The sequence below is a fragment of the Hippichthys cyanospilos genome, chromosome 4 (genome assembly GCF_059441005.1).
Source record: "Hippichthys cyanospilos isolate Australia breed blue-spotted pipefish chromosome 4, RoL_Hcya_1.0, whole genome shotgun sequence".
Classification (NCBI taxonomy): domain Eukaryota; kingdom Metazoa; phylum Chordata; class Actinopteri; order Syngnathiformes; family Syngnathidae; genus Hippichthys; species Hippichthys cyanospilos.
Window position 1 is genome coordinate 18,332,469 of NC_142372.1, and position 23,446 is coordinate 18,355,914.

The 23,446-nt window shown below is 40.8% G+C and overlaps 1 protein-coding gene across 2 annotated transcripts in view; it reads left to right on the forward strand.

Annotated features, from left to right (window-relative positions):
* The window catches only part of prtga (protogenin homolog a (Gallus gallus)), a 36,446-nt gene continuing 13,000 nt past the window's right edge, over positions 1–23,446 (forward strand). For both annotated transcript variants that reach the window (XM_088413010.1, XM_088413012.1), the window contains exons 1-9: positions 1–109; positions 1,986–2,288; positions 14,137–14,281; positions 14,413–14,546; positions 14,776–15,072; positions 15,500–15,659; positions 16,220–16,467; positions 18,682–18,846; positions 19,527–19,832. In XM_088413010.1, coding sequence (XP_088269136.1) covers positions 43–109; positions 1,986–2,288; positions 14,137–14,281; positions 14,413–14,546; positions 14,776–15,072; positions 15,500–15,659; positions 16,220–16,467; positions 18,682–18,846; positions 19,527–19,832 — 1,825 coding nt within the window. In that variant the 5' untranslated portion in view covers positions 1–42. The remainder of the gene's footprint in view (positions 110–1,985; positions 2,289–14,136; positions 14,282–14,412; positions 14,547–14,775; positions 15,073–15,499; positions 15,660–16,219; positions 16,468–18,681; positions 18,847–19,526; positions 19,833–23,446) is intronic.

The following is a 23,446-nucleotide window of genomic DNA, read 5'->3' on the forward strand; positions in this document are numbered from 1 at the left end:
CGCTATGACACACTAGCGAGCATGCCAGGACAACTCACGTAAATGGCGCTCGTCAAAAGGAAACTATTTCAGCGTTTGCTGTTTTTTGCTGCTTTTATTCCAATCTCAGGTACGTTTGCTTTTTGTCTTTCTGTTGCGCTATTTCGAAGTCGGTCAGCACGTGGGAAGTACTAGTAACCACAACACACTTTTGCAATGTTGGTCGTCCGCTGGAAAACCTCATCAATCGTGTGTTGAATGAAATCTGACAATATAATCTTCAAAGGAAGTTGGGTCATTAATAGCATAGTTGCTTTTCACGTTGATCTGTAGTAGAAAAAGCACCAAATGACAGTGCACCAATGCAGTGCCAAACTTTAAAAACGTGCGGTCATTAGAAAATCTGTTTGCATTAGAATGCGTCTTCACCATTGCAAGTCATTGCCGACTATGCAGTGTTAAATTATCACACGCTTTTAAGTAGACAATGCTGACTATATAATTAAAATGGTGTTGTTTAGAAGAGCTTTTTCAGATGGCCACCTGGTTATTATGAAAGACTTTGTTGACTGGTTCTTTGTGGTTTTTGCATTTTTCTCCGTGTTCGTCCTCAAAAGCAATTTTAGATGGATTTTCAATTTCACAAGGAGGATTGGAGACTCAGTCATAAAGTATGAAAAATCTGAAAATAAATATCAAGTTACATTAATTTGTGTTTTCATGTATTTTTTTTATTAAAACGGTTTGCACATTGTTTATTGTGGGACACATTCGTGTTATGTGTAAAACTAAAACCAAAACAACAATATAACATTTAAAGTTCTAAAAAGAAACACTTATTACAGTTTTCTTTCATTCCTGCTATCCCTCTTGCTGTGGCGAAATGTATGACAATTTTATAACATAATTTTAGAGGAAATGAAGACTTCAAAGAGAACAAATCTCCAAATAAGAGGTTAAGTGTTTGTTTCAAAATGTTAATTTGTCACTCTCTGTTGAAGCTGACTGTCAAACTGACCCATAGAACAAAACAATTAATCAAATTGCCTATTTGAATGGCTAATATTACCTCTTTAAAAATCCTACTTTTTTCCTTTTTTTTTTTGTTTCCACACTAACACATTACAACACGAGACAAAGTTAATAATGTTCACTACCCACCCCGAACATGGCAAAGAATCAACCACTTTTTAGTGAATTTTCTTTCTATTGTAAAGATAAATAAATTCTAAAGCATTGCAAAACAGTCAAATGTTCTCAATTTCTCCTTAGTGATCCCCCCTTCAAAAATAAATATGTACCGTATCTATCCATCCATCCATTTTCTAGAGCCGCTTATCCTCACAATGCCGCAGGCCTGCTGATGCCTATCCCAGCTGACTATGGGTAGTAGGCGGGGGACACCCTGAACTGGTTGCCAGCCAATTGCAGGGCACACTGAGACGAACGACCATTCACGCACCCAATCACACCTAAGGACAATTTAGTATGTCCAATACACAAGCCATGCATGTTTTTGGAACGTGGGAGGAAGCCATAGTGCCCAACATACAAACTCCACACAGGAAGGCTGGAGCGGGGTGAATTTGGACTTGGGTCCCTGAATTGTGCGGCGGAATGTGCCCCCAAGCTGCCTTATATATACGTATTTTTTGATTAATCAACTGATTTATTGGTTATTTTTATTATTATTATAGGTTAATATGGGTCCATAGTGGTGTGGCCATCATTTAAACACCAAACCAAAAGAGTGTGTCTTTCTATCTTAATGTGAGGCGTCATAGGCAGTAAGACTCACGGGCATATGCTCTATCTGCTCTGCTGTACAAATGACTGCAGCTGTGTTGGGGACCTTCTCTTCCTCTTCTTCTTGCTCTTAAGCTGCCTGTTGCTCAGTATAGCTCAGAGCTGCTCAGCGTGTTGTGGTACAACGTGGGACTACATTCAAGTTGTGCAATTCTATACTCTCAACTAAGCAGGCGTTATGTCCTTTCTCTGTTTTTCAGGTGTTTTTTGCTTCAGCGAGTTATTTTTCATCAAGGAGCCCCACGATGTGACGGTCATGCGCAAAGACGCTGTCATTCTGGACTGTCAGGCGCACGGAGAGACGCCCATCGATGTGCGATGGCTGAGAAATGGAGCGGTAGTGGTGGAGAACGAGCGGGTGTACCTGCTCTCCAACAGCTCCCTTTACATTTCCGAAGTGGAAAGCAGACGAGGAGACAAATCAGATGAAGGCTTCTATCAGTGCCTTGCCCAGAACAAGTATGGAGCAATCCTCAGCCAGAGGGCCCGGCTGACAATCGCAAGTGAGCATGACATTCCCAAACTTCAAGAGATGATGATTTATTTGGAAAAATCATTTTATTCAGATTTTTTTTGTCCTTGATACTTGGATTCAAGGCGTGATTTTTACTGTAAAGCAAAGAATATCAGGTTTATTATACAAAAAAATTTAGGTTCCTAGGCTAAAATATAATGAACCATTAATTTATGTGGAAGACGGTTTACCGTACTATTCGAAAGTTTCATAAACACCTTAAAAAAAACTAAAGAGTCTTTTTTTCCTTTATGAATGAATGCTGAAGTCATTCAGACCATGCAGGAACACACAAATAATCGCCTATTAAAGTTTACAATATCATTCAAACCTAAATACGTTTTAGATTTTAGATTCTCCAAAGTAGGCACAATTTGTCAAGCTGACAGCTTTGCACATTCTGCTATTTTCTCAGTTCAACTTTATGGTGTGGATGAGGCTTTATGACCTGAAAGGACTTTCAGTTCACAGCTGTGCATTTTCAAGCCTCAATAGCCTAAATTTCTCAAGCTCTTACTGTGTTTGGGTCCATTTGAACTGCATTTTAACTCTGTATTTCAGTTAGAATTGTTAACTTCCTAAAGACTTCGACTTGCAACCGTAACGCAAAGAAATCTGCGACGTCATTAAGTCAGCAGTTCATGTCACGTGAAACGATGACATTTCAACACGTGGATTGCACCTCTTAAGTACTAGACTTTTCTTGACAGGAAATATTTTTCCCTTCCGAATTTGCAGCCTTTGCAATTTGGAAATTGCATTGGAGTACATTGTAATGTTGATTTGATTTAGATGAATTATTCAGCCCTAATTCATTTGCACAAGGGCTTTATCAGGCTATGTTTGAAGCGCAGTGTTGAACTCAGGCTAGCTATGTGGAGGAAAGAAAGACACTGTTTGAAAGGGGTGGTGTCCATTGGTGTGTTAATGAAGGAGCAGCGCTGTCCAGGATACCACCTCCCAAAGCTAAGGAGCAGATGACCCCTATTCACTGGCCCGGGGCTTTCATGTTATTGCACCCCGATCGTTGAAGGACTTGTTCTTTTGGAATGCGTTCTCCCTCAATGCTGGGCTTCTGCTTTAAAGGGGGGAGGAGGTAGAATGTCCAGGCAGACTTGTGTGACATCTCTCTGCCCCTACTGACCAATAGCACAGAAATGTTGACCGGCACTTGATTATCTTCTTGCGCAGCCCCGCTAGATTCACCTGCTTTGGCAAGAAAGTAGCGCTTGAACTCTGTATTGCGCTAAATCGTTATTTCCAGTAGGACTTTGAACTATTGCCTGTTGAAAGCTTTCCAAAGGCAATTTGGCGCACTATAGCTTGATTAGGAAGCACTGCTGTACTGAAATAATATTTTTTGCTAGCAACATTCTGTTAGTACTTTATGACATTTTTGCATATTTGTACGACAACTTTGGCATTGGCCTACTGAGAGGTTATGTTGTGGGCTGGTATTTGTTGTGTTTTGGGTTGAGATCAAGGTTTTCTGTTCTCTTCTGTTCTGGGCTATTGTGGGTTTTGGATTTGTCTTTTAACATTCTGGTTTTGGTGGTTTGGTTTTGTTCATGTTTTTAGTTCGTTTTTCGGACCCCCTTGTGTCAGTTTCTTGTTAATGTGATTGCGTCCACCTGTCTTCGTTAACCTGCTTCCCTTGTGTCCGCTCTCTGCTCCTATTGTGTATCATGCCAAGGTGTTCATTGTTGTCTAGTCAGTTTTGAATGTATTTAGTTTCCTGTTTCCTTTCAGTTCTTGTCAGGTCGTTGTTTTTGTTGCTGTTGTGTTCGTCACCATGAATTTAATGTGTTTCCCTTAGTCTGTTATTCAAGTTTTTTTTTTTTTTCTGGGATTTTGTTTGTTACTTTGTATGTTTTTACTTTGTATGTTACTTTTACAGTTTTTGTCCCTGTTTATTTGACATCCGCTACATATTAAATTATTATATTTTGAACGCACCCAGCCTCCCTGCATTTGGGTTGACCACCTTTCAAACCTTTCCTTCCCATGTCTGATTGGGACACTTAATCCTGAATAGTTTTAACAAAATACTTACAGCTCCTGTTAGCTATAGCGTATGGCCTTTTTTTCGTGTTTACAAAGCATCTTTGTGTTATCTGACAGTGTTGAGTCCCTGTAAGGCTGCAGATATTGGGATGCTGGGCATTAATTAATTTCAACTGATTTTTTTTCCCCCTTAGTGGAAAACGTTATATAAACACGTAAGACCAACTAAGTTTTTTTTAAGTTAAATATAAACTGCGATTTTAGAGAACTTCCCATAAAACTGTTCAAGAAAAAGTGACGTCAGAACCACATAACACACATTTTAGTCAGGTTTGTACAAAGCTTTTATTATATTTTCCTCCTCGCGAATAAGACAATGCAGCTTATTAATATAACTGGTCAAGCGCACTATTAAAACGTTTTACAGTATTTGTTATGGTTTACCACTATTGTGTGATATTTCTGCAAACTAGTGGAAAAACATTGGCATTCTTGTATGACAGCCACATGTTACTTCTAGTGCAAACCAGTCTGCTAATTGATATATGTGAGCTACTAGTTCTACTCGTGGTTAGCAGATACTAAATAGTGCAATTTTATAACATGACTTGTAAGTAGTGTACTGACAGAACTGTCAATTAGCACACTTTTATACATTTACTTGTCTAACTAGTTCGCCAAAGTTGTCCATTTTCTGAGGTGTATGGGAAGTACGATTTCTTAGCCCTTGTAGAATAGCTGTATTTTACCAAGTGACATTCTTTTCCACTACTGAACCGGCTTCCACTAGGTAGGGTTACTGGGAAAAAAAAAAAACGATTGCTCTTAAGACAGCATTTCCAGTGGACTCAGGTCCGTCTTCCTTCTGGGCTGAACTGGCTTTCCTCCTGTTAATGTGACATGATCTACGAAGTACCAATCCGTTGCCCTGTGGCACTCAAGCCTTCGTCTCGTAAAAGAAAACCATATTAAGTTAATAGTAAATGTAAGAGCAGCTTGTAAGCATTACTAGTTTGTTTTAAAATAACACTTAGGCTTGCTTCAGGGTCAATCTAGAAGCTCATAAAATTTGCACATACCTGAGAAATGCTCAGTTGAAGGACACTGTGGTAACTGAGGTTTTTGCAACAACACACACACGCACGCAAACACACACAAAGACACACAATGTGAAATGCTATCCCCCTGTACCACCAGCCTAAACGCCCAAACTTTATTGCAGGTCAGCTGTGGCTGCAGGCCTTGCACAATTGTTTTCCTGCCTGGTCTCCTGGCCATAGAGTGACAAGCTGAAAAGCTGGTTCTCCCTCCGTTTTCCTCCATTATTCCCAGTCTGTTCCCAAAAGAAAAGAACACTATCTGTCGTGATATTGTTGGGCAGAACCACAGGAGCTGTTCAACCCTTGCATGGCTAATTAGATCAGTTAAGTGAAGGATTAGACATTGAGTCTAAGTTTACATTTTTGTTTGTGCTGTGGGGATACCAGTTTAACCATTGTGATGGTCAGTAGAGCACAAAGGTGAAAAGGGATTTGGACCCGATGGAGTGGAATGTGACACATGAGCCACGTCATGTGACATTTGTCTATAGACTTCATGGTTAATGAGGGGTTTTAGTCCATTGCTTAGTTGGCCGTTTTGGCCTCTTGCAGCTCGTCAACTCGGGTTTACCTGCTACAACAACAGATACCTCTCAGACAACTCTGGATTTGTTCTGCATCATAGGGTGTAATTGCTTCAAATAGGCGTGGGCCGATATTAGCAGAGGTGGGCGGTTCGTCGGTGTCAAAAACAAAGGACTAAACCCGACGCAGCAGTAAATTTTGTCCATCATTTTAACCTGCCTGTTGTTGTAATCGTTACCACCTGTCATCATTGGTAACGGTCTGACGCTTCACCCAATTAAATCTTCCAAATTTCTGAGTAAAGTTTAAACTGCCATGTACTTGGAAGCATGGAAGTATGAATACAGCGGGCCCCCGGTTTACGAGATGAATCCGTTCCGCGGTTGGGATCGTAACGCAAATTCGCCGTATGGCGAGCAGTCCAAACTTATGTTATTTAGCGAATACGTGTAAAACCCCAGGTAAAAACATCAAAATTGTATATACATGTTAAAAATTGGTCTCAAAATAACATTGTAATATTATTATTTCTTGATTAGCTCCAGCTTCGTTGCGTATAAATCATCTTCTTACTTCTCTCTTTAAAATCACAAGCAATCTTGGGACCCATGGATAACCAATTGAAGTTTGAAATAAGCACTAAAATGCACAAAAAATGCAATGTAATCACTCAAACTAGATTCTAGTGACTAGAACAAAGCTTTACCATTCCGCCATTTTGACACGAGTGACGCCGATAGCAGACCAATAGCAACCAATAGCAGACCAGCATCTTAGTGGAAATGGATACTGAATCAGGGCTGAAAGATATTTATTTGTCTATCCATTATCCAGGCCGGTTATCACGAGGGCCGCTGGTGTGTTTGGGGACCACTGATTTAGAGTGTCCAATTTACCTACCCCGCATGTTTTTGGAGTGTGGGAAGACACCGGAGAGCCCAGAGAAAACCCACATAGGCGCAAAGATAATATGCAAACTTTACATAGGAAGGCCAGAGCCGGAAGAAAACCCACAACATCTGAGGGAGATGCACTAACCAGTCTGCAAGTGTGCCACAACAAACAAATTAATTAATTAATCATTCTGGGCAATAACTCAAAACAGGCACCAACTGATTGAAAGTTGATATTGAGGATGGTTTGTCATGGTAGAAAAATTGATGTTTTGCCTGAGTGCGTGAGGCAAGTCTGGACTCTGCTTTATTGCTGACACATCTATTATATAATGTCATGTATCAGCACTCATTTTTTTGGCTTTGTTCGGTATGACAATAATGTAGAGTTGAAAAATGCAGTCCTGTATTGTTTTTATATTAATAATAACACATAAATACAACAGTATAATAGCCATTTGCTTGTATTGGCATTGTAGTGAAGATTTAGAGTAATTTACAAAAAAAAATCATTGAACTTTAATCCATATTGCCATGCAAATTTGATATGTAACTGCGATAACAAGCAAACATGATAAAAGTTGCTAAGTAGGTGTTAAAAATAAGCATCGGTATAGAGTAGTTCAAAGTGGATTTTTTTATCTTTTTTTGTGATCCACATTCTGCCTAAGCAGGAAGTTGCTTAATTTAAATCTAAATAGAACACTAATTAATGCCATTGCTAACTGTGGCCACTTTCACACGGCGTGTGAAAGCCAATACATTTCTATGTCTTTCTTCTGTCGTCAGTTTTCTGCCTTCAGAGACAGTATCACACCTTTAACATCGAAGGGCCTCTGCCTCTGCGTAAGCGTATTCTGCCATGTTCGGATGGAGATAGGGCTTGGAAATTAACACCTGACACTCATTTTTCCGCCCTGATGTACTTGAAGCAATTGTCACATGCACAATTGCCTGACAAGACACTAGCATTGATAGTGTGATCTAATTATCTGATTGCTAGATGATGTCTTGGCTGCATGAAAGCACTTACAGCTTACCGGTTAGGTGTTAAAAAAGGATCTTCTGTTATGGCTCTGATGTGCTTCCTTTTGTACTAGTCTAGTAATTAAAAAAAGGGAATGTGTACTAGCCCAACTTGTGTTCAGTAAAAATCCTCAATAATATAATTTTACCTCCTCCCTTATGCCTCAAACACATTCCGTCTTTACACACATCAACTAAAATCTCAACACATTTTTTCAGGCTGTTTAGTCACTTTATTACTATAAACCTGAAATTACAAAATAGAATTCCAACAACCAAAATCCCAGTCCAATTTTTTTATTTCTATAATGATCATTTTGTCTAACAAGTCTATCTTAATGCTAACGTAGAACGCAAAGTACCATAGACTGACTAATGGAAATAAGTAGAAATGTATTTATAAACCTTCAAATAACCTCTACTCTACACAGTTGAAGCAGCAACACACACAAACAGAGTATACAACAAGAATCAGAGTATACAACAAGACTCATATATTCTCTCTGCTCCCTGGATACTACTACTGTATTATTGTTTAGTTTTGTATCTCTATATCTTCTACTTGCCATTAGTTGCCATGTTACATTTCTTTCAGTAAGTGTCGCTATGCTGCCTGGCATGTTGTGCCAAAATGTGCGACTGCAGACTTGAAGCAGTTAAAAAAAAAAACGTTTCAAATACTTTGTTGTGGAGGAACACTGCATTTAATGTGGCAAAATGATTGTAATTTAAAAATGTTAATTCAAACTTCAAAGCTGTACTTTTACAGAGTACTGTATTTGAGTGTACGTGTAGGAATCCAGTGGCCTCCCACTGGGTGCCATTCTTGAGCTACCGCCGCAATTGTGTTGTGATCCGCTAGACAAAGTGCATATTACATGCTTATTATGTTTAACATGCTTGTATATTTCGAGTCCTATGGGCTGTAGTCCTATATCAAGCCTTATAACTTGTAAAAAGCTGAGCAGCGCTTTAAAGGAGCCAGTTACATGCCCTACAACATTGGCATCCCAGAATACCAGTGTAGCAAGCTCAGGCAGTTCTCACAAATGTCATTTTTATTGTGCTGCCTTTATAGGGCTTGTTTGAATGGGTTAAACCTCACAAGCCATTATTTATAGTTGCTACGGATTTGTGCTGGTGCAACACTGAAAAACTCTAATTGGGCCAGAGTAAACTTTGCGGCCTGCAAGCTGTGGCGTGGATGAGTGAAGTGGCCATAAGTTAGACAACCGTAAGCGTGGAATCTTGTTTTTCCTCCTCTGCTGGACATGAAAGGTTACCATGGTTCCCCTCAATGGCAGGCTCAGAGGTCAAAGGGCACCCTAAATTGTTCAATGGGTGGAGGGCAGCGGAGAACCCGATTCCCTAATCTTTCAACCAATAATACTAGAAAGTTCCTCGGTTACATCGGTAGCCACGACAGATTTCTTTTGACCAAAAAAATGTTGTTATTGTGTTGGTAGTGTGAAGTGTTTTAGAACTGCTCTGTATCAATTTTCTAATATTCTGGTGAACTTCATCAACTCCATGAGAGTCAGCCTTTTGTATGATTGGCGAGGGAAGCTTGCTCGTTTAGGCTTACGTTTAAAATAAATGCAAATGACCTGTCAGTGAATATGGTTTCTACCACGGGTCGATAACTTACCAAACACTTTTACTTGTGGTCTTTTAAATGTCACTGTAAAAACTTCACAATATTAACCTGGTGCAAACATGTCAATCAGTCTCAAGTGACGTGAGGAAGCCGATCAGTTTCAGGAACGTAATAACAAGAAACGGAAATATAGTCTGGCTTTCAAAATTAAGAGCATACATTTAAAAAAAGATAGAAGCGAAAATCAAAAAGGTGGCTCGGTGGAGCAGCGAAGTGGAGCAGTTTCCATGTTCTTCGAGTCCGCGTGGGTTCTCTCTGGGCGCACCGTCTTCCTTCCACACTCCAAAAACATAAATGGCAGGTGTGTGATTGGGTACATAAATGTTTTTTTTCCTCTGTGTGCCATGCGATTGGCTGGCAACCAGTTCAGGGTGTCCCCCGCCTACTACTGGGATAGGCGGCAGCAAGCCTGCGACCCCTGTGAGGATAAGTGGCCCTAGAAAATGGATGGATGGATGAAAATCAAAAACTAAAGCTAACACTCAACCGATTCCATTCATTTCTACCCGATACCCTACCCTCTCTCTCTCTCTCTCTCGATATAGATAGATAGATAGATAGACGGACGGACGGACAGACAGACAGACAGACAGACAGACAGACAGACAGACAGACAGACAGACAGACAGACAGACAGACAGACAGACAGTAGAACTCCTCTACAACAAAACCATATTTGCAAGCAGACATTTTTCATATCCGGAATGTCTTCACGAGCGAACTACATGGCGGACGAAATATTGCTGATGGAAATTGGCAGGAACACACCCTTTTATGATTCTTCTGAAAAGGAATACCATGATCTAAATTCCGTAAACAACGCCTGGCGAGCATCGCTTTGGGTAGAAATGAGGAGTCTGCTTAAGAACCCTTGGAAGAATTTAGGTCATTTGTATTTACTAGGATTCTCCACCTCTGTTATAGAGTAGCGTTGTTTGTATGCTGTAGAGTCCATTTACTGCCACCTATAGTTTGAGAGAATATCGTCTAACTGCAGGGGAAACCGGCTCTGAGTATTAAGCGCTGCAAAATGTGTGATGGTGCGCCAAGTATAAACCAACGTAAATGCAGAAAAAAAACATTTTGTATTATGCATCAAGGGGATTTAAAAAAACAAACAAACAGAAACCATCTAAAGCTTTTTTTTTTCTAAATTGAAACCTCTGCGATTTCATAATCTTATTCCACTATACTCCGCTGCCGATTTTAACATGATTAATCCTTCAGCCCGAGCTCATATTTCTTTTTTACCCCTCTAACTGAGCGCTGTTATTTGTTTGTGGACTTCATGTTTTGTATCTTGTAACAATGTTAAATTGCACAAGGGCACTTTTGTTGTGCCCGGTTTGTGTCATATCCAAGATATCTCAAAGCAAACTAAAAGGGCTGTTAAACAATCCTTGCCTATTTACACATTGACTTTTATTTTGGAGATTAAAGACAATGCAGTCACTGTGTGAGGTGAGTAGAAGGCTAGCGTCGAATGACTGAAAAACTTTGGAGACGAGATAAGGGGCAGGAGGAGGGGCATGGTTGCTCCCTCCCAGGCACGGTGCTTTCAGGGGTCACGCTGCTCATGGGAATAGTCCTTTGTGCCGTCGGGCCACTGGTCACTGGACTGCTCTGCAGGCTGCGTAGAGCATCCGCCAGCCCGCCGCTGATTGATTTGTTGGCGTTTTTTCAGCTTTGCATTCTTCCCCTCTCGCTTATCAGGGAGGTCTTCTTTCTCTAGCGCTGCCGCGTGTTGTTAAGGCCTCTTTTCTTCAATTAATTAGTGGCCCAACTCAATACGACTTCAATGACTGATGTCAGCTTTGACAAAAGCGCTTTTCAAACTTTTTTTTAGTCGGTCCTTTCGAGGAGGGATTTCTTTTTCCGACTGCGCTAGGTTAGCGTGCAGCCTGATTAATGCGGTGATCAATTTTAATGTCTCCCTTAAACGAGCAGACCCTCAAGGCTGGGCTGAGTTGGGATAGGACACATTATCGGACACATCATGTAGTTAAGTCGCGAAAATAATTAGCGTATCTCAACAAAACGTAGTGCCATGTTTGTGATGCAGGGAAAAAAAAAATCATCAAATGTCATTATACTGTACTGTAATGTCCTTGCCTATGGACTAGGATAGTCAGATTTGGGGATGAACTCTTAGCTGTTTATTGAACAGGACAGTCAAACACACAAATGCAAAATGAGAACACTCACAAGGTGTAGGCTGTAGGCTACGATGTCAAGTACCTTTATTTTAAAGTAAATTTACCTCGTCCCAGAATTTTTTTCAACAATTTCAAACTTTTTGAATGGGGAATCAGCCCATATTTTTCATGGAAAATGCTTTTTAGCAGAGTATCCCTGCTTATTCAGGAATTTGGGGGATTACAAATGACGCTATTTATGTTTTTTTTCCGCCAAAGTTTAAGAAGATATTTGATATGCAAGTCTACTGAGTTGTAAGCTTGGTCATGAAATGAATTAAACTCACAACACAAAGGGGTAGGCTTGATAAGGTCAAGCTTTTACGCCTTATTGTCTGGCCCCAAAACATCTCCATTACTCCCCCCGAAGCTGATTGCTTAACTTCAACTTTGTCGCAACAAACGTCATAGAGGGAAAAACAATTTCAATGGCATAAACGGCAAAATTGGACACGTGAATACAAAGTGACAACATGGATCATTTTGAATTACTTTCATGATACGATAACTGCATGTCTTTTATGCCTCATTGTGATAGCTGTGTAGTTCAAGCGTTGTGCTTAGCTTACCAGAGATTGATCACAGTAACCAGAGCAGAGAGGCTGAACTAATTCATGGTGTTTGTAAGAGAGCCTTTGTTTGGGCTTGACCTGTCCACTGACCTCCCATTTGCTGAGTTTTCGGCATCTGTTGCAAGGAACAGTCCAAAAAAGTACCATCGACCTATAAGGTTTATGCAGGACAGTTTCTTATTTTGTTTTTATCTCAAATCCTAGACAGGTTTGGTGTCTTTTAGTTACACTGCTTCCATTTTTGGCCAGTCAGAGTCTGTGTCCGGAGAGTACCCTGCTTCTGCCCAAAGCTAGCTGGGAAAGGCTCTGGAAGACGATAAGTGGTCGGAAATTGGTAGAAAAGAAACCGTTGTATTGATTTTTAGGGTAATGTCGGATTGGACTCCTTGAAATATAATGACAAAACAACAGCAGCCAAACTCTACAAGGCAGCAGAGAGCAGAGGGTGGCCTGGCCATGCATTGCTGTTCCTGAGCTAGGTGCAAGGCGAGATTTGTGGAGGTCATAAGTCAGAGGTCAGCTTGCTGGGTAGGGCAGATGGTCATCTTCTTTTTGCTTTTGGGGAATGGGCTCAACTTAGTATTTGTTCTGGCCTCAAAACGTCAAAAAAACATGGTAAAAGTAATAATGGGAAACCACGCTGTAAATAATGTCATTATGTTTAGGTGTATCAATTGGGATTTGTTAATCTTGATGAGTCAGTCTCCACATTTATATGCCCTTTGCTAAAACATCACCACCCAAAGTCTTAGGGTCAGCTGTCTATTTCTCAGATTTGAGTACAGCTCTACACATATTGATTTTACACCTTAGTTTTATAGATGATCAATAATCACTGATCACCACTGTTTGTCACTCTGACATTAAAAGAAGGGAGGAAGAGGATATCTTGCTCATCCCTCATGCCCTCCAGCCATATCACTCCGGCCTTAATATGGGAGTGGGCGGCAGTGTGGGTTTGTGTTGTGAAGAAGAGGGGGGCTGGGATGCCTTTGCCCAGTTGTGTTTTGACATCCTGCGACCACAGCGGCGCTTACAACAGAAAGGCAACAGCTCAGGACTAATCTGATTAAACATGACACTGGTTGGGCCCCCTTCCACCCAAAAAACGACTTGACACCGACAAGTCGCTACTGACTAAAGCACAAAAAGCTATGATTTTGACGTCATTGATCTTCAATTATAAACACAGCCGCTGATGTACTTTCAATTGGTTTATTGAACAAACGAGTCGTAAGCACGTTCATACATGAGCTATTGATGGCCACAACCCACGGCAAGTCACCCATCCTGAAGATGGGTTAGTCACATAATAGCCAGTCAACTCTACATTCTCATTTGTTGACACCCACGACACTCACTAGGAGCCTCGCTTATCTTAAAAAGTATATGCACGCACAAACTGGATATAGTACACCATAGTAACCCATGTGCACGCACATCTCTAAGTCACAAGTCCTAAGCCTTCTTTGAGGATGAAGTGGATATACTGTTTTCTTGGTGACTTGCCACAAACGAAGTGCAACAGGCTTCTTTTCATGCCTGACCTGCGCCTTGTGAAACTTTTTAGGCGAAGAGGGGGATGGTGGAGCTGTGTGACCTTATGGCTTTTAGTGCTTTTACAACCCAGGAAGACCCTCTGTCTTACTTACTTGTTTACCCTGAAGAAAGGCTAAAACGACTTAAATCCTTCCATGAGCATACATAACGTCAAGACAATAGGCATACGTAGTTCATTTTTAAGTATAAATATTGTAATTTGTCAAATGTTACTTTGGCCCTCGATTGCACGAGAACCGAATGAATCGATTAAGATCACACATTTTCGAATATGACCTTAAAGCGCCGTTTCGCTTCTGCTCCAGGTATTTCATCGTTTACAATCCAGCCAACTTCCATCGTGGTAACTGAAGGCTCAGTTGCCAGATTTTCCTGCAAAATCAGCGCACACCCTACTCCCATCATCACTTGGGAATTCAATCGTGTTACATTACCCCTCGCCACTGAAAGGTATGCCCTCCGATGTTTTCACTCCACCTTCGTGCTATTTATTTTTCTCATTCTTGCTGGACGGCAGGGTTATTGCGTCTGCTATTATCAGGCAAGTATTATGTTATATTTTTTATATTTGTGTTTTCCAGAATCACTGTCCTGCCCAGTGGCGCTCTTCAGATCCACGGGGTGCAGCGCAGCGACAGTGGCAGTTACCGTTGCGTTGCCACCAACATTGCGAATCGGCGACGTAGCACTGAAGCTGTTCTTACTGTTACCTCCGGTGGGTTCTGACAATGTGTTACACACCCGATCATATCCATGCAAAACTTACTTGAAAGAAGATTAGAGATTGATTTTCATTCATTGTAGCGCCTCTGTAGCCCATGACCATTAAGGCATGGCACTGATGTTTATTTTTGAATGCATATTTTTGTCATCCCCCAAAGTTTTAACCCTAACCCTAACCCTTAACGAAAATCTGCACCGATGCTTCCCCCACCATCTTGCAGCCCCCAGCCCCCGGCTTCCCCAGAGGCCGCGCATCATAGCTGGGCCGCAGAACATCTCTGTGATGGTGCATCAGAGCGCCACGTTAGAGTGCATGGCCACAGGGAACCCCCGACCTATCATCTCCTGGAGCCGAGCAGACAGCAAATCTATTGATGTCTATCACACCAAAGTGCTGGGAAATGGCAACCTCATCATTACGGACATCAAGCCCCAACACAGGGGAGTCTACGTGTGCAGGGCCACCACCCCTGGAACGCGAAACTTCACCGTCGCAGCAGCCAACATCACTGTACTTGGTAAAGATAAACGTATACTGTATGTATTATGCTATAGTAAGTACTCTATGTCTCAGTGACGTGTAAGGGTGCACGGTACATGCGGTTGACAGTATAAATTATTTTTTGTTCAAATACACTGTTTTTATATAATTTTGCAATGCAGTGTTTAAAGACAATTTATGTTCCAAGTACCGATTTTTTTTTAACCTGTTTTGCTAAGAGTTGTGTCTGAGAAATGTGACTGATTACTGCTAACACTCATTATCATGGCCAATTTTTCATTACAGTTCCAAATTTCTATAACCCCAATGTATATATTGACATAGATTTCAGCTCCTAATTCCAAAAAGGAAGTGCGGTGGACTCGAGTCTGTTTTCAAGCTAACGCGGAATGAGATCATTCCAAGTACGACATTAATTTCCTTTTGATGCGTTTCGTACACAGCGCCGCCCTCTTTGGTGGAGTGGCCAGAGAGCCTGACGCGTCCACGTGCGGGCACGGCTCGCTTTGTGTGCCAAGCCGAGGGCTTTCCAACGCCTCGGATCACCTGGCTCAAGAACGGAGAGAGAGTTCACTCCAATGGTCGAATTAAGATGTACAGCAGGTATTGTTCTTTACAAAGAAATCATCTTAATGTGGTTGTTTCAGAAGACCTTCTTTTTCGTCTGCTGTTTCTACACCAGTGTAGCAGCTGAAGAACATCATTTTTACATACCGGTGAAAAACCATGGCGTTTCAGCTCTCACCCAGTTTGTCCCTTTAGAAGCGGCTACACTGCCAAATGGGAGTCTTCCAATCTTTTCTGTACAATTAGGTCTTTCTCAGAACCAAGTTCCACAGGATTGAATTGGATTTTTAAAAGAAATCAGAAAAAAAATGTCATACTTTCAGGTCCCTTCAGCACTTTTTTTTTTGCCACACCGAACAATCCCTGTTTTTTTTTTAAACACTATTGGGCAACTAAAAACAGTCTGTGTGTATCATTAACGTATATCCTTACAACAGGAAGGAAACTGAATAATTGACATCAAAACAGTGGGCTCAAGTTGGTTTCACTCTAATTTGTGCGACCTCTTCAACTGTCATCGTTCATTAAAAGTACTGTAAGTCACAAATTTGAAAGGATCCACAATAACGTTTTGTACGCGTGTGCATGTCCCACAGCAAACTGGTCATTAACCAGATCATTCCTGAGGACGATGCCATCTATCAGTGCCAGGCTGAGAATGAGCAGGGCGCTGTGCTCGCCATGGCGAGGCTCATCGTGGTCATGTCGGAGGACCGCCCCAGCGCGCCAAGAAATATCCGAGCGGACACCGTGTCGAGCTCCGCCATCTTGCTGGCCTGGGACAGGCCGCTCTATAACTCTGATAAAGTTATTGCTTACTCTGTGCACTACATGAAGGCTGAGGGTGAGTGAAGATATGCATGACGATTTTATAGTTAGTCACTAATCAGAAAATTCCATTTGAAAATTGTGTGCTTGGATCAAATCTATTTTTTACTCAATTTCAGGTAGAAACACTGAACAACAAATAACACAATTCCACTAAATTATTAACGACCAACTTTTAAAAATGTGTGATGATCGACATGTAAACTTGACATGAAAATGTAAACTTTGTTTAGCAGCACACTACTTTCCTTCTCCTCCTCCAAATGTTGATCTATGAAACAAATTTTCCAGCCAGCCGTACACAAGCAACAGCTGCGGAATATCAGTGTCAGCATCCTAAAATTGTTTGTTAGTGCACTAAATTGGTAATTGAACGTGATTTTAGAAACAACATTGTGTTTTTGTGTTGGGAATAGGAAGCAACAGTTTTTAGTACACCTTTATACACTGCTAGGGACAATTTAAAAATAAAAGCTTACCAAGGCATTTGTGTCCGTACACTATTGGATAAAACAAGATTTATGTTGAAGTTGGTCTTCTCACTGCATGTTTTACTAACTGCTGCAATTGGCCAGACATATTTTTTTCTTAATGCACATTAAAAGGGGGTATCCAAGCAAGGAGAAATGGCTCTAGTTTTTTTTCTTTTTTTTTTTTAAACAGGTACTCAAATTACTTAATTTATTTCTGCCCTATGTGTGAGCATAAGTTTTTGGACAGCTGGTCATTGTGACATTGACCATTGTCCATTGTGCACTGGGAACACAAATTTGCCTCTTCTGAAGTGTTATCACAAAGCTCCACATGTAAAATTGTCGTCCATTTATAAATATTTTTCCCCATTTAGATGTCTTTTTTATTGGTCTTAATTGGTGCCAATTTATAACCTTTAAGATTGGGAAAGTACCTTTAAACTCCGTGTCTCACTGTAAATCTTTGAAATTGAATGCAGTAGCTGACCATGTGCACTTTTTGCCACGCTTTACAGGCATAGGTCAGACAAAGAAAAAAAAAGAGGAAAAACCTCCTTATCTTGACAAACAGGATTAGACCCTTCTTAGGGTGCAGTGAAGTTTCAAGAACTAGGGGCCTTTCTTTGACTGATAGCATTCAGGAAGCAGAGAAAACTATTCAGCAACTCACAAGGATTGCAGTGCGGCAGCAGAAATGACTTTCAGCCTTCCTGGGAACTCTTGTAATCGACAACAAGAGTCACAGTGGAACAATGTCGCACGTATAGAAAATAACTTACTTGCTCATTCAAGCGCTGCACTTCATTATAATTCCACTGACTTAAATTGGTGAGTTGAAATGTACAGAATGCGACGAAGGGACAAGGGACACCTGCTGGATCTTGTATGTGATGAATACGTTTAAAAAAAGTTGTGATTGTTAAACTGTGGGCATCTGTTGTACTTATTGTGATTTAGATGCACTGACATCTCAACAGGCTGTGAGAATAGTTGTCAGCGCAGCACATAGTAAAGCCTGCACCTGAGGCTGCAAGTGCTAGCACTAAATAGGGTCTTAACAAAGAAGAAACTAATTAGCCTGTGTGCTGAAGTGTCCAAAAGTACATGTGCCAGGAAGCCACTTAGAGAGTGTGAATTGGAAAGGGGAAGCAGGCTTGTAAGAGACGTTTAGTGGAAAAAAACTTTTAATGTGCTTTGTTTACCAGATCTTGAATCAAATCACTTTTGTCACATAACCAAAATGCAAATGCACATGCAATTGATGCATTCTGATTTTGTGTGACAAGTGTGGAGGTGTAGTTATTCAAATGTGGTTAACACTACAAGTAATGGTCAGATGGGTGCAACTCACCTACATATTGTTTCCTTAATTTATAAATACGGAGGATTTGTTGTTTTAAAACAGTGCTTCTCAATTATATCTTGCCAAGCCCCCCCCCCCCCCCCCCACACACACACACACACACACACGCACTGACTAGAGATAAGATTGTTATCCTTAACAATTGTATGAATATATCTCGACCTGTATCCTTTTTAACATTAATGAAAGGAAAAAGCAAGACAAATCAACTTTCAATGACTTTTAATTATTTTCTCCAGCGTTTATACGGGTTACAGCTTAGTCTAAATCTGAGAAAAATATCCAAGTACATCAAAGTGCCTGCAAATAAAAGAAAAGATGAGGAAAATTCTTATTTTGTTGCAATTACACTTCACACGACCAAAACAAATTTTAAATGTCGTCATTTGTCCAGGTCTAAACAACGAGGAGTACCAGGTCGTTATTGGAAATGATACGACCCGCTATATTATTGACGACTTGGAGCCAGCTCGCAACTACACCTTCTATGTGGTGGCCTACATGCCTATGGGAGCCAGTCGCATGTCCGACCACATGTTCCAGCACACGCTTGAGGACGGTGAGGAGTTTAACAATCACGCCCTTACAAAATTAAAACAAGTTACGTCGAGCGCAGAAGAGCTGGTATGCTGGTTGACCCTCATGTTTTTTTACAAGCTGTTTTATTGCAGTTAATGAGTATCGTTGTTTTAGTTGACGCAAGAGGGGGAGGGGGTGGGGGCAAATATCCTCCACGTCTTGTCTTTGTGTTTTTCTCTGATTGTGTACACAAGCTCACTTGTGGCCTTGCTTGAGGTATGTCCCATTCTCGTGGATTCTTGGAGAGCCAACATTTGATCTCCTGGCCTGCATGTCATTGGCTGCTTCTGGTGCTCATGGTGTTACTTTGAAGCCATATCCACACTAACATAATCATCCAGTGTTATTTTTCTATATGTTTTGACAATGGAAAATCCATGTTGGCTTAAATTTCTCTATATTTGGGAAAAATAGTCTGGTCGGATAATTTGCGCACTTACAGCTAATGTCCCGCATATGATTTTGGTCATTAAATATTTTTTCAGACTTCTAAAATTTTCAAATCAGGCATTGTAGTGCCCCCAGAAGCTTTGACACACTCTGTCATGTGGACATTTTCCGTCCGTATTTTTAAATAGTGCAAGCATGATCAAATCTGAGGTGGCAAAAGTACGTACATGCGTTATCACGTAAAAGGCAATCTGTCTTGTTGTTTCACAGTTCCCCTCCGGGCCCCCGAGCTCAGCCTCACCAGCCGCAGCCCCACCGACATCCAGGTGTCATGGCAGCCGCTCCCTGACAAGCTGAGCCGCGGCCGAATTTCTGCCTACCGTTTGTTGTACCGAACCAGCGCTGAGAGCTCAGCCTCGCAGATTGAGTTGCCTGGAAAGAAGACACAATACCTCCTGGAAAACCTGCAGCCGGATACCATCTATCTCCTGCGAATTGCTGCTGCCACCAGTGTTGGGTGGGGTGAGCAGTCAGCCTGGACCTCACACCGCACCCCAAAGGCATCTAGTGCCCAAGGTAAACATGGCCTCAAGCCACTTTACTTTCTGTTCAGGTATTTTGCTAAATTTGCTGTTTCTAACAGTGGTTCCGAAGAAAAAAAATGTGGTCATGAGAAGCAGTTGTTTTCCATTTAATCAAATTAGGGCTGTCGCTACACAACTTTTTCACTTATAGTACGATACAGATATTGTAGCCGATACCAGTTTTGATCAGATTCAGTCATGTTATGTCAGCATGAATTAAACATGCTTTTGATTATCTTAGTATGACTTGTTAGAAAAGACTTGAGCAAGTGATACTCTTCAAACAAATAAGAGCCGACAGCAATAAGTATGAGAAGTTGCGATATTCAAAATTTGGATTCTGGAGCCAGATGCTGCTGGATAGAAGACTTCCATTTTCGATCTAGACCGATATAATCCAATACGGCTTTTCTTTTGGGTTGATTTTGAATTAATATCACATGTCAATATTTGATCGGGAAATCCCTTAATTAAAGTTTCGAGCAGAAAAATTTGAGTTAATGTGGATGAAGAAATAAATAATACGACAACTTGAACAGTTAATGTTTATTGTGAATCACATCTTGTCAACCTAATTTTAACATGCCAAGCAAAACAACAAAGGCAGGTAAACAAAACAAGCATCGATGTTACAGCACTTACAGACCTGCTCAACATTATCTCATGAAGTTAATGGACATAATGTGCAATTTCTTCTGAAAAAAAAAGAGTCTAATGAAACATTTCAATTTTATAGAGAGCAGCTAAAGCAATTTTAAAAAATAAACTATGGGGGGATGAGAGAAAACATTAAAGCATGCTGTGTCACTGGTATAGGCATCCTTTCCTATACATCGGCATAGAATCACATTGTAACTCGCTTTAGGTATACAGTCGAACCTCTATATAGTGAACCTCTACAAAGTGAATCTCTCTTCATAGTGAACGAATCTTTACGGTCCCTTGCAAAACAGCTATATTTGACGTGTATGTAAAACCTCCTCATAGGGAAACTCCACATAGTGAATAATCTCTTCATAGTGATGCTATTAGTCAGTCCCTTGACAGCATCTACCTCTATATTGTGAATATCTGAACTTATCGAAAATTGTGAAGTTGTAAAATTGGGCGCACTGTCGGGATTTCCTCCCTGCCTAGCCGCTCTCGCGCGCCGCGACTTTCTCTTGCATTTTCACTTCGTCCGCCGTCCACTGCGCACGCGTTTCTCCGCTGGTCATCCCTCCGAAAATTCTAAGATGTCGGAATCTCCCGTGAAAAGTATGGATGCTAGATCTATAAGTCGGAAGCGAAAGCCTTTGTCGTTGGAGGAGAAGTGCGACATAATTCGGAAGTGTGCGAGTGGAGTGAAGCAGAATGCCATTGCAAAGGAGTACGATGCTTCGCCTGCTGCGATATGTGGCATTCTGAAGAAGAGAGAAGAGATAATGCGACTTGTGGAAGGCGGAAAGCTTAGTGGAAGCACAAAGCGCATGAAGCCTATAAAATTCAAGAGTGTCGACAAGGCAGTGCTGTTGTGGTTTCAGGAGATGCGAGCTAAAAACGTCGCCATCAGCGGACCTACGCTTCTGGCCAAGGCTGTGAATATATAAAATATATATATATATATTATATATAAAATATATAAAATTATTTACATATTTATTAAAAAATTATTCACATATTTCATCAATGAATTCTGAACATTTTAGGAAAACCTCTATAAAGTGAATCTCTCTTCATAGTGAACTTCTCTCCTCGGACCCTTGAAGTTCACTATGTAGAGGTTCGACTGTATAACAAATGAGGAACACCTCTGATGAACTGTATGTGCCCAGGTAATTTTTGGGACTGCACACCAACAGTTTTTTTACAGACAGTGCAATGAAGCCTTCAAGAAGAAGGATACAAGGGCTACTTCGCTACATCTCATATTGGATTCCTTGATTGTGTAACAGGAATCAGAAAATCAGAGAATTATCATAGCATTCTAGAGTGATATGTCCTCGCAACTGGGGAGAAAACTTGGGTTGATTCGAACATCATGGGTCCTCCAGCAAGACATATACCCAAAGTACACATCCAAAATCACACAGGAATGCTTGAAAAGAATAAAAAGGGTCTGCTTTAAAATGCCTGGCAATGAGTCCTGATCTCAATCCTATTGAAAATCTTTGGTATCAGCTCAAGTTTGCAAATGGAGTCAAAAAATAAAAACTGAAAACGTCAAAGCGCTTGAAAATTTTGCCGAGAAAGAGTGGGAAAAAGTACCGTCTGAAAAGTGCAAGAAGCTTATAGATGGCTCCAAGAAACGTTTGGAAGTTGTCGATACTGCCAAAGTATGTGCGACCAAATATTTAAGAGTGTTGCAATTATTTCTGCACATGCTCTGTTTCTTTTTCTTTTTTTTCTTTGAAATGACAAAATATAAGTTCTGAAACAGTTTTTTTTTTTGTTAAACTACTTTGAACGTTCAATTAAAAGTCCCTAAATATATAAATGTGGTACATTTTCATTTGTTTCTGAAGATATGTAGAGCTGTAGAGATTATGAAAAAATTGAAGGAGTGCCAACTATGGTGAGCAGGATTGTTTTTATCTCCTAGCGATTGACATTTTTTCTTTTTGTTTTTCTATTTAAGAACCAATGCTTAGTTGCGATGTTCTGCTTTATGTTAAACCAGCATATCTCTTTGTGTGAATTACATATTGCGCTCCGGTGGCACAGGAATCACTGTCTTAAAAAGCAATGGCAAATTCCTCTGTGCCGTCTAACTGCTTAGAGAGGTTTGCCAATAATCTTGTTAAGGCATTGCGTTTGTTACTTGGTGACCTTTGCCCTGCGCTGTCAGTAAGACTGGAAGGTTTTCAGTCATGGGTCATAAAGGGAGCCACTCAGGCCTTCGGGTGGGAAAGTGTAGATGGCCATTTAGAAGCTTTGAGGTGCTAGGAGAGAAAGGAGCGGGTTTGGGGATTCTATTTGTTGTGTGTCTTCTGTTGAAATTCAGGTGTCTCCTAAGAGTCATCGTTCCAAAATAAGAATGTGTGAAATCGCTCCCCCTGGCTTCGGGGAGGTCGTGGCTGCTGTGTATTAAGTGTGGAGCAGCTGGTAAACATCAATTGAGTTTGGGTTTTCAAAGACAACTCCTGTGACTAGAAACAGCTTCCTGCAGAGATGCTATAGCTTCCTGCCAAGAAAACAGTTGTTATGGTTTGACAGCATGGAGAGCTGTTTGAGAACGTACCTGATAGCTAGCCTCGTTCCATGCACTAAGTCTGTATGTTCTTGCATGTCAATGGCAAGGCAGTTCGGAATTCTAGTAGAACAACTGTATCTTAATCGATTTTTTCCAATACTAGTGCCACTTAAAGCATAATAGTATGCACTTGGAACAAGACTAAGCCTAACTAAGAGACATGCGTCACAGTAGTAGCTTAATGGAACCTTTAGGTAGTTTTCCTTACCACTACATATACTGTAGTAGTCTTACTATTTTTACTATTTTATTTACTATTTTATTCTTACTATTTCTTATCCTTGGTATCCATCCTAAGACCCATGTCCTAGTAGGAAAACTAAATATTACTATTGAGGGAAAATTGCACACCAGTTGACAACAGTGTGCCACTA